The sequence below is a fragment of the Perca flavescens genome, chromosome 21 (genome assembly GCF_004354835.1).
Source record: "Perca flavescens isolate YP-PL-M2 chromosome 21, PFLA_1.0, whole genome shotgun sequence".
In the NCBI taxonomy this organism is placed as follows: domain Eukaryota; kingdom Metazoa; phylum Chordata; class Actinopteri; order Perciformes; family Percidae; genus Perca; species Perca flavescens.
The window spans coordinates 28272048-28284078 of NC_041351.1; the positions used below are offsets into that span (position 1 = coordinate 28272048).

The 12031-nt window shown below is 43.1% G+C and overlaps 1 protein-coding gene across 1 annotated transcript in view; it reads right to left on the reverse strand.

Moving 5' to 3' along the window:
- LOC114548013 (rho GTPase-activating protein 23) overlaps positions 1-11707 on the reverse strand; it is a 99006-nt gene extending 87299 nt beyond the window's left edge. The window contains exon 1 of the mRNA XM_028567644.1: positions 11264-11707. Within this exon, the coding sequence (XP_028423445.1) occupies positions 11264-11272 (9 nt within the window). The 5' untranslated portion in view covers positions 11273-11707. The remainder of the gene's footprint in view (positions 1-11263) is intronic.
- Positions 11708-12031: the final 324 nt, after the last annotated feature.

Below are 12031 nucleotides of genomic sequence, written 5' to 3' on the forward strand. Positions count from 1 at the left end.
CAGAGGATCACTAAAGTCTGTTTTTAAATTCATCCTGAGGGGGGCAGGACATGACTGTCTTAACAAGATTTCATTACAATTGTTGAGAAATTTCAGTCTAAACTAAAATAAAAAGGAAACCTGCTGGTGGCGCTAGAGGAAAAGTCAGAGGATCACCATTAAAGTCATTAGGAGAGATGAATGTCAACCAACTTTAACGGCAATTCAACCAATATCTGCAGAGATATTTCAATTCTGGTCAAAGCAGAGGGGTGGTTTCTGGGGCTCTGGCCCCGAATGTTTTCTCAAAAGCCCCAAATCCCTTCAATTTTTATCATTTTCCCCTCAATCTCTCTGACCGCAACGGCAAATGAACAGAGCAAAAGTTTTATTACAATTGATTGTGTGAACAAATTCCGACCCTACCTATGTTGAAAATAGACATCAGACAATTTCGCCCTCTTTTTAGGTGAAACTCCTCAACATTTGTTGTGTTCTGATTTCAGGATGAAGACAGTGGGAGAACAATTAGACACGACATCGGCTGCCGGCTCTACAGGATGATGGTTTTCCTTGGCAACTAACATGTTTTTCTTAAATGATGTATAGATTTTTAGGCATTCTTTTATCAAATATAAAATAAAAAAATGAGGCTGGGCTCAGCCTTGAATGTCTACAACGTCTGGCTCTGCCCCTGGATGAAAGTTGTCCAATGACTAACATCTCGCCTTAAAGCTACAGTGCGTAGTTTCTGTCGCCCCCATGAGGAATTCTAAGTAATGACAACCACACTGTTGATACAAGCCTTCCGTGAAAGGCTCACCGCCTTACAATTTTTGAGAGGTGCACGTCAGGCTACGGCGTAGGTCCGTGTCTCCACGTACATAGCTACGGCATAAATTTTAACGCAGAAGCATAAATAGTGCTTTACACATATACAATGGCTAAACACTTCTCTTGATATAATCCCCATAGAGCTTTCAGTGGCTAGAATGCATGGCCTGAGGAGAGAACTATTCCACAGTGGGCTGGTGCGTATGATAAGGTAAAGGAGCTACGTAGTGAAATGAGGATGTTGTTTGTTTTCGGTCTATGCTTGATGCAAGTAATGTATGATGCTGTATCGCTTTAACTTATCCTGAGATCTTGGGGGTGGGGGTGGGGGTGGGGGTGGGTTGCGGGGAGAGGGAAGCAAAATGTTCTCAACTATTGTATGCATGTGTGTGTTTTTCTTGCTCTCTTTAAGAACATAAAAAAATGGGACCTGAACTAAACGTGATCAGACGGATCCGTCTGTGACATGAAAACATGCGAGACGCACCCAGTAATGGGGAACTGTCATCATAATTTGTCACTCTCACCTCGCGCTCGTCTCTCTTTTGTCTCCCCCGTCCCCCCGTCCCCCCTCCCCTTCCCTCTACTCTGCTGAGTGCTGATAACAGTCAGGTCCAGTGCTGGGATGCCAGTTACATGCCCGGAAGTAAGAATAGCCCAGCAATGCTTTTGTGTCCAACTTCATAATGATCCTGGAGGGTGTTTGTGCCTCTGTGGTTTCAACTCAATAACATGCACATAAAAAACAAGTATCAAACGACTACAAAGCAGGATACCACTGTATGATTACTGTATATTGCAAGAGCGTGCTTAAATATCTTTTAAATATAAACGCTGTTGAAAATATCTGTATATCCCTAAAACTATTTATCACACTCACTGTTGTTTCTGGTCTTAGGGAACACTAACCTTGACCACTTGATTGATCAACTTTAACTTTATTATCCCGAAGGAAATTTGATCTGAAACAGGCATCAAATCACATCAAAGACCATCACAAACACAAGATATTGACAACAGCAACATATACAGAAAAAAGTCCACACCACAAATGAAAGCAAGGTACACCTGCCACACTTAACCAGAAGCTAAAAACCAGCTAAAAACATTAGAAACAGCACAGTAAAGAAATACACTTTAAAAGATGCTGTAGGTAGGATTGTGAAGATCCAGGACTTAGCCAAAACATTTTAACAACTTCTCACATACTGAAAGTTGAAGCGATATCCTGCTACTATTGAATCGGTGCACAAGACTTTAACGAGGAGAATGGAGGATAGTTTGCCAAACAAAGTGTCTGAATGTTTAACACCTTTTATTACTATCAAGGGGTAAGCGGGCATCCGGAAAGCGTACCTCCTCTGGGGAGATTCTATGCTAACAAGCCATCCCCTTCCGCTAGCATTCCATTGACTCCCATTCATGTTGACATCACTTTGAAGCATTTAAAGACTCTATTTGTCCATTGTTTATTTCTAAAGAAACACGACAATGTATAAAAAGCTCCATTACCTTGTATCTCACATTATGGCTCCGTAGCAGACGGTTTTGTAAAAATAGGCTAACGATTGGGTCATCCATCCATCCATCTTCGTCCGCTTATCCGGTGTCGGGTCGCGGGGGGAGCAGCTCCAGCAGGGGACCCCAAACTTCCCTTTCCCGAGCAACATTAACCAGCTCCGACTGGGGGATCCCGAGGCGTTCCCAGGCCAGGTTGGAGATATAATCCCTCCACCTAGTCCTGGGTCTTCCCCGAGGCCTCCTCCCAGCTGGACGTGCCTGGAACACCTCCCTAGGGAGGCGCCCAGGGGGCATCCTTACCAGATGCCCGAACCACCTCAACTGGCTCCTTTCGACGCCGAAGGAGCAGCGGCTCTCTCCGAGCTCCTCACGGATGACTGAGCTTCTCACCCTATCTCTAAGGGAGACGCCAGCCACCCTCCTGAGGAAACCCATTTCGCTTGTACCCTGGATCTCGTTCTTTCGGTCATGACCCAGCCTTCATGACCATAGGTGAGAGTAGGAATGAAAACTGACCGGTAGATCGAGAGCTTTGCCTTCTGGCTCAGCTCTCTTTTTCGTCAACGGTGCGATAGATTGAATGTAATACCGCACCGCTGCGCCCGATTCTCCGACCAATCTCCCGCTCCATTGTCCCTCACTCATGAACAAAACCCCAAGGTACTTGAACTCCTTCACTTGGGGTAAGGACTCATTCCCTACCTGGAGAAGGCATTCGATCGGTTTCCTGCTGAGAACCATGGCCTCCGATTTAGAGGTGCTGATCCTCATCCCAACCGCTTCACACTCGGCTGCGAACCGATCCAGTGAGTGCTGAAGGTCACAGGCCGATGATGCCATCAGGACCACATCATCTGCAAAGAGCAGCGATGAGATCCCCAGCCCACCGAACTGCAACCCCTCCCCACCCCGACTACGCCTCGATATCCTGTCCATAAATATTACAAACAGGATTGGTGACAAAGCGCAGCCCTGGCGGAGGCCAACCCTCACCTGAAATGAGTCCGACTTACTGCAGAGAACCCGGACACAGCTCTCACTTTGGTCGTACAGAGATTGGATGGCCCTGAGTAGAGACCCCCTCACCCCATACTCCCGCAGCACCTCCCACAGTATCTCCCGGGGGACCCGGTCATACGCCTTCTCCAAATCCACAAAACACATGTAGACCGGTTGGGCATACTCCCAGGCTCCCTCCAGGATCCTTGCGAGAGTGAAGAGCTGGTCCGTTGTTCCACGACCAGGACGGAATCCGCATTGTTCCTCCTCAACCCGAGGTTCGACTATCAGACTTTACCAGGGAGGCTGAGAAGTGTGATACCCCTGTAATTGGCACACACCCTCTGGTCCCCCTTTTTAAAAAGGGGAACCACCACCCCAGTCTGCCACTCCTTTGGCACTGTTCCAGACTTCCACGCAATGTTGAAGAGTCGTGTCAACCAGGACAGCCCCTCCACACCCAGAGCCTTGAGCATTTCTGGACGGATCTCATCAATCCCCGGGGCTTTGCCACTGTGGAGTTGTTTGACCACATCAGTGACTTCCGCCTGGGAAATCGACGACAATCCCCCGTTATCCTCCAGCTCTGCCTCTAACATAGAGGGCGTATTAGTCGGATTCAGGAGTTCCTCAAAGTGCTCCTTCCACCGCCCTATTACCTCCTCAGTTGAGGTCAACAGTGTCCCATCCTTACTGTACACAGCTTGGATGGTTCCCTGCTTCCCCCTCCTGAGGTGGCGAACAGTTTTCCAGAAGCACTTTGGTGCCGACCGAAAGTCCTTCTCCATGTCTTCTCCAAACTTCTCCCACACCCGCTGCTTTGCCTCTTTCACGGCAGAGGCTGCAGCCCTTCGGGCCCTTCGGTACCCTGCTAGTGCCTCCGGAGTCCTCTGGGATAACATATCCCGGAAAGACTCCTTCTTCAGTCGGACGGCTTCCCTGACCACCGATTGGGTCATCACTATGCAATTTTTTTTTTTCTTCAAAGATTATTTTTTTGGGCTTTTCTCTTTATTATATAATGACAGTGGATAGACATGAAAGGGGGAGAGAGACGGCGGATGACACGCAGCAAAGGGCAGCAGGTCGGATTTGAACCCGGGCCACTGCATGACTCAGCCAACATGGGGCAAACACTCTTACTGGGTGAGCTAGAGGCCACCCCCATCACGACGCAACTTTCTGTCGCACAGTAGAGGAATTACCGTACAGTACAGGAGAAGCTCACAGGCAGTTTGGACTTCCATTAGCTGTTTAAGTTGAATTAGTAATGTTAACTAGCATTTGAGTTAGCAATAATTAACCTGTGCCTATGTTATCTCCTTACATATACCTACGCTCTCCGTCTCTGCAAGATTGGGAATGATTGAGATTTCTCTTGGCACAGCTACCAGAAGACTTACAACTTTCAGACACGTTGCTCACGTCACATCTACGTCTTCAAGCTGAGTCTGAGGCTGCTCAGTAACGCTCAGCCAGCACCGGAAAAGAGACTTATACGATGTAGTATAAGTAGTAGCTTTATAAGGAGTATAAGGAGTATACGATGTCGCTGTGTCCATTCTTTTACTGTCTATGATTACTATCAATATAGCTGTCTACATAGACTGAGTTATTACTCAAGTTTCACTCATGAATTTTAAGTCTATTTTCTTCAAGTTTGCACTTGTAACTTGTGTATTGGACTCCAAAACACAGGTTACTGCACAGCAGTACTATGTCAGACCACACCCTATAGATCAGTGGTTCCCAACCTTTTTTCCTTGGCGCCCCCCCTACTCATGTCTAAGAATAGCTGAGCCCCCCCCTAAACCAAAGTTGAGGTAACTCTCGAGATGAAGCCTTACTTTCCTTTTTGATACAGAGCAGTTATCAGCACTGTTACGTTTCTCCGCCATGTTTCATTCATAAAATAGTGATGCCGTGGCAGCAAGAAAAACGAGGATACAACAAAATATATAGTTTTCATACAGACTTTTGTATACATTATATATGCTAGTGTATTACCATAATTTGTTTAACGTGCAAATATTTCTTTTTTTACCTCAACCTCAAACCAGATAAAGACTCGCGCCCCCCCTGAGATCTTTGCCGCCCCCCCTGGGGGTGCCCGGACCCCAGGTTGGGAACCACTGCTATAGATGATCTGCTTTTACTATTCCGACTATGTAGACACCAGACAGGGAATGAGCATCCAGCCACCTACAGTATCAACAGTCAAGGTAGGTTGTTTTTTTTTTTTTTTATCCATGACCCAATCTTTATCTAATCTTAACTCAGTGGATGTAGTCGCCTCAACGTAACCAAACCTTAGCTACAGTGGTAGCAGATCAGAAAATGCTTAATCTTTTTGTAGTACACTAGTTATTTAGTGGAATTTATTAAAAAAAACTTTAAAAAAAAAACATTTCTACCGACTTTGAGACTTTTCTTTCTTTCTTTTTTTTTTTACCCCTAACCGATTTCTTGCCTCCCCTGTATGGGGTTGTACTTTATCTCTGACCTCTTTACTTGTATATTTGTCCTTTCTGTATATATATTTATATGTTTCTTATTTTCTGTACCTGTATCTCGTGAAGCACTTTGTTTTAAAAGGTGCTATATGAATACACTTACAATTACCTTACACACACAACTGAAACGCTCTCATTAACACAACTGAAACGCTGTCACACGCAATTCTAAAACACTTTCATATATACTACTGAAATGCTGTAATAAACACAGCTTTTAATTAGATTTAAATTTGAATAGTGTATATGAGTGTTTCAGTAGTGTGAATAATGTCCCAGATGGCCCCTCATATAAGACAGTGCTCCACCTTCAGATTGATTTCATTTTTACAGAAATGCTGGATATTTGAATTCAAACATATTAATTTATCTGTAAAAAATAACCAGTCCCGTGGCCGGGTTGGCTCAGTTGGTAGAGCAGGCGCATATACACATAGAAGTTTATGCCTTGACGCAGAGGTCCAGGGTTCAACTCCAACCCCAACCTGTGACGATTTCCTGCATGTCTTCCGCCTCTCTCTCTCACCTAGCTGTCCTGTCCATTAAAAGGTGGAAATACCCAAAAAATTATCTTTAAAAAAATAATAACCAGTCCCAACATGTTGTGGGTTGCAACCTAACAATGGTGTATATCCAAGCTCACAAAACTGCCCTCTGTCCAACTTCCCTCTTATCGCTTTTGTTTCCTTTGTTGTTCTGCCCGTCCCCCTCGGCTGCATAAGTCTGTAAGGGCAATGTACTGAGTGAAACCCACATGTAAGGACACACACTGGCCATTAGAGCACACGTGACCAGTGCAGTGTAATTGAGAGAAGATACAGAGGCGATGTCCCAGGACAGGCTACGAACTGGAATCAGTGCAGTGGACATGTCAGCTCAGTCGGAGTCACTTCAGTGAGTCATACAGTAGAGCTCATATATGTCGACCAAACCTCACAAGGCCCTTTCCGCTGTTTCACCAACAATACAGGATATGTATTTTTAAACCATGCATGCTCTTTTTCAGCTGTGCCACAGTTCACACTACAGTTTGACACATTTGAATTTCTGAAGACTGATACTGATGTTTTTGGATTGATGGTACCTTAGCTGTGTTAGTAACTAAAGCTGTTGACTTAATGTAGTGGAGTAAAAAGTTAAATATTTCTCTCTGACATGTCGTGGAGTAGAATTAAAAGTGTCATGAAATGAAAAGACTCAAGTAAAGTACAATTACCTCAAATTTGTACTTTTTCTCCCATCTAGCGTTGAGATCATATATCGCAATCAACTCTCTCCCACCACGCAGTTCAAAGTAGGTATTACAGCTACGGTAGCCTTCACGCTTCAAAAAGCCGCTCTCTTGCTCTTTTCAATCTCCTTTTTCTTTTTCTGGGCAAAGAAGAAGAAGACTCCTGTTCCTGAAATTTGGATTTTGAATACATGTGGTCCTCCATGTTTCCTTCTTCAAACTTGCAGGGCTGGGAAGCAACGATACCCATTAGCAGCATTAGCAGCACCTGTGAGTTTATCATGTGACAGCGAAAACGTGAAAGGCGGAGCAGTATGTCCTGTATGTCCCTTACCGGCTGAACGTATTTCAAGATGGAGCATGAATATGGAGCGTCTACACCAGTTCATGTGAATGTAAAATTTCAAGCCAAAATGAATACTTGGAATTGATGGTGGAGGGAAATAGTCATGAAAAGGACAAGTTTATGAATGGGCAACACAGATTTTAATAATGAACAACTAAACACGTTACACACTGGACCTTTAAGTATAGTACTTGGTTACATTCCAGAACTAGCAATAATGAATACTGTTACATTTTCATACTAAATAGAACACTCCAAATGCTGAACGGTTTCCTTCAGTAAGGATAAAGTGAAACTGCAAATTTATATTTGCTTTTAATTGATTCAATAGATTTTAGGGATTCAAGGTCATGCTCATGCCTAAATTCTTGACTGAATGGGTTAAATGAATCTACGTTTCTTTTGAATCTACGATTTATAGTCCAATATTTGTTTTCTTATCATAAACAGAAAACATAAACAGATTTCTGTATAACAATCTGCTACATTTGGTTAGTTAAGAATTGACCAAATCTAGCCTACAGTTAAAAATAAACGTACGCTGACAGCAGATAAAACAATACATTTTAAAAAGTAAACATCACTGGAAGTTAAATATCAGAAATATTTTTAAGTAGAAATTAGACCCAAATAACCTATATGAAAGTATAAAACCTAGAAAACTTTGGTTTATCCACAATTCACAGTGCAGATACCCGCATGGGGTGCTTATTCCTATAGTATGTGTAGGATGTCTGTATTTAGATTTTTTGTCAAAGATTGTATCAATTGGGGTTCAAAGGGTAAAAATCAGGACTTTAATAAGCATTAAATGAAGTGATGCATTTAGTAGGCAACCCTGTATTATGAACAAATGTAACTACATTTTTGAATGACCTCAACCATATCTTTGGCATTTCTGGTCCTACTTATCTGCTGGCATATTCATTTATTGATATCTGTGATCAGTTCAAACCTGCTGATGATCTTATTGATGCCGATGTGTCTGTTAGGACATTCCTCGTATTAAATCAAGTTTAATCTGGAGTGTGGTGAGTACATAAATACCTCTGAAAAAGCATTTGCACCACAGCAACTCTCCACTGAAACGTTTCGTTAGTGTTTCACTATTAAAGCAATAGTTAGGTAGTTTTAGAAATACATTTTTTCACTTCCTTCACAGGATGAGATTAAAAGATAGATCTCAGGCCTGTGTGATAAATGCAGAGCTGGAGTCAGGACAGTACTCCACAACCCCAGTAACTACACTTTGACGTGAACAATCGGCGGAGTTCCCCTTTAACACACAGACATGACATTGATAGATTTTCTCATCTCACTTTTGGAAAGAAAGCTACTTTCCGAAATGTTGCTTCTTATACAACTTCTGCTCGTAGTATTAAAAGTCTTCACAATTTGTGCTGTGTATTTAGATGGAAACAGATCAATATAGCATTACACGTTCAGTTCCATTTCAAGTTTCCCCAGTCAACCAGCAATACATATTTAATCAGCCAAAAGTGCATTAGTCATATTGTAATAACAGTTTTATATGAACTATATGTTTCTTCCAGATATTGTAGGAAAGTTTATCAGTTTGAACCTGTCTCCTATTTGTTTCAGTCAATGTGTTCGCCCACAAGAGCAAGAGCAGGATATCCTGACGTTTCCACACACACAAATACACAACCTCCAAAAACACAATGCACCTTTCACACTCAGGCTGACTGCATAGTTTCTCCATTATCCTGCCAGGCAGAATGCCTTGTTCCACCCAGACACACTCAATGCCTGCTCTATCTCGGAGGATACACTATCCTCTATATCCACACACCATTAAGACCTCATAGACCTGCCATGCTTTCTTTCTCTTACTGTCGGCCTCTGTCACCAGCTATGAAAAAGGCCACACACTCTGTCTCACAGTCATTACATACACACATGCATAACACAGACAGAATCGACTGCATCACTTGAGCCGATTGGCTAAAAATACACAACCTTCCTTTCTCTCAGAGAGATTCCCTCTCCCTCAGAGACAACAAGCCCAAAATACTCCCCTCTTCATTTCACTGGGTTTTTGATGCACTTGGTACACTGCAGTTCCTCCACTGAAAGCCCCCAAATTACACAAACATATATATATATATATACAGTATATATATATATATATATATATATATATATATATATAAACATATTCGGGTAAAACTCCACATAGACTACACCAGTGGTTTTCAAACTTTTTTCATATATGTACTTCCTTTGAATGATATTTTTAGCCAAGAACATCTGAACAGTGCAAAACATTTTTGGTAGAAAAAAATCGGTACAATGCTGCGCCTGTTCAGGTTAACACCCTTTTAACTGAAAAATGCTAACCCACATTTCAAATGTTTAGAATCCATCACTAAATTCATTCGTTATTATAGTAAAATTTTAGTAATTATGCATAAAAAAATTCTCCGGTTCCGTAGTACTTTAAAGTACCCCTAAGGATACTAATACCCCCATTTGAAAAACACTGGGCTACATATACAAAAAACAAGTCCCATTTTCACCAATTGAGACACCATAGATTTCCCCTACCAGCCCAAAGGAAATGCTTATCAGGTCTGGTCACTGAAAGGAGATCCTCTCAACAAAGTAAATCACAAAATAAGATTGTTAATGAGCAGCAGGGAGCGGGTGCTCCTCTCAAAACAACGCTGGACTCAACAGCAAATGGTTAAAATGCTGCCAAACAATCTTCTCGACCACTTTCAGTTACTGAGAAGCAAAATTTCAGGTCCAAGCAGGGCTGGACCGACCTGCTAGGGGCCCTGGGGCATTAATAAGGTGTGGGCCCATATTGACACAGGACCCCTCAACAAGATGCCGTTACTGCCTACTCCCTACGTTGATCCACCACTCCAGCACTCCATGATCCTCCACGATACTCTGGGAACTCTGTCCTAAGGTCACCAGGCAAGTCAATTCTTAAATTACTTCAACTGCAGAGGTCACCGGGCCTTTATTTGAAGCCGGCTTACATTAGAGACAGGCCATTATTTCTAATTCACTTTCGACTTCTTATTTTGTTCTTCTCATCCGTGTTGTGAGAATGACAAATAGAGTATCTATCAATCAATCAATCAATCGAATTTGGTCATATTTTTGTATGAAGCCTCCTTATTTTCTGATCTGCTCATATTCAACCTGTTAAATATGTGTTACTGCATTATGCTGTCAACACTTCTTGTATCCATTTCCAATTTAAAGCACTCTAGCATTTCAATGGACAGAATCCCATTTCCCAACAGGCATTTTATTGTGAAACGTGCAGGACCATGCTGTGAAAAATTCAGTGACTTGCACGATTCCCATACGGTACTTCAAATGTAGCTATTTGCCATACATTTGCCATCTTGTGGCACTTGTATAGCATACATAACTACAAAATGACGGTGGCCGTCCAGGGCAAACGTGTTACAACGGCCAAAAACACTTCCACTAGGATCCACAGACATTAAGCCAACCACAGAATAATCACTGTAATTAGTTTGTGATGCAATTACAATTCACTTTGAGCTGTTCAGCTTAAGAGAGGCAGAGAAGTCTGACATGTCAAAGTAAACTAACTCTTACGTTTTCTTGAGTGTTAACAGGATAATAGATGTGTGTTTCTTGATAGTGTGAGAGACAGCAAGAGAGAGACAAAGAAAGGGCAAGGGGCTTGTTTGGGTTGATAGAAACTTATGTGTGCGTCGATGCACTTCAAAGTTTGCTTGTGCATTCAAATACATATGCACCAACATGCATGCTTTGGATAGACTTGACATGTGAGTGTGAGTGTGTGTCTGTTTGTGTGTCTCTCCTCACCTGGGCCATTGTGTTCAGCAGGACTCTGTCTGGCTCCTGGTCCTCAGCATGGCTTGTGAAACCTCGAGTTGGTTCTCCGTAGATGATGTTGGGGCGTGGGGGGAGTTTGCGTCACACACACCCTGTTGTATCACTCGTGTTGCAGACCCAAAGCTCACACACATCACCTCCTCTTCTGTGACAGCCCGTCCTCTGAACCGCTTGCTCTTGGAAATGACAGTATTCCTCCTCTTTCTTTTTCTTCCCCTTCTTCTCACTGTTCTTCCCTCTTCCTGTCCACAACCTGCGTGTAAATCCCCTCTTTTTGTCCTTTCAACTGACACAGAAGGAGAGAATATGTCAGAGGAGCTTATATCCTTTTATTTCTGTCCTCCGCACTCCTGTCTTCCCTGCTTCAGTATCTGGTTGGTTGTAATCTGGGCTCACACCACACACACACACTGCCTCTCCTTTTCCTCCTCCTCTGGCTTGCTCTCAGCTGCTCCCCCTCCTCCTCCTTCCACTAAAACCCTCCTGCTTTTCCCTCCCTCACTGTACACAGCATTAGTGGGAGACAGAGGGAACGGGAGGGGTGGAGGGATCAGAGGGATAGGGTGTGTACCATGTGACCTGATAGTGTAGTAGGATTCCCCCAGCAGCTGTCGCACTCATTCCTTCATAGTGCTTCACTCTGAGCTTCATCCACTTCCACTGATGACCAGTGTTAGTAAACTGTCAGTGGAGCAGGGATACATCATCAGGTTTAACAGATATCTATCCATGGTCTAA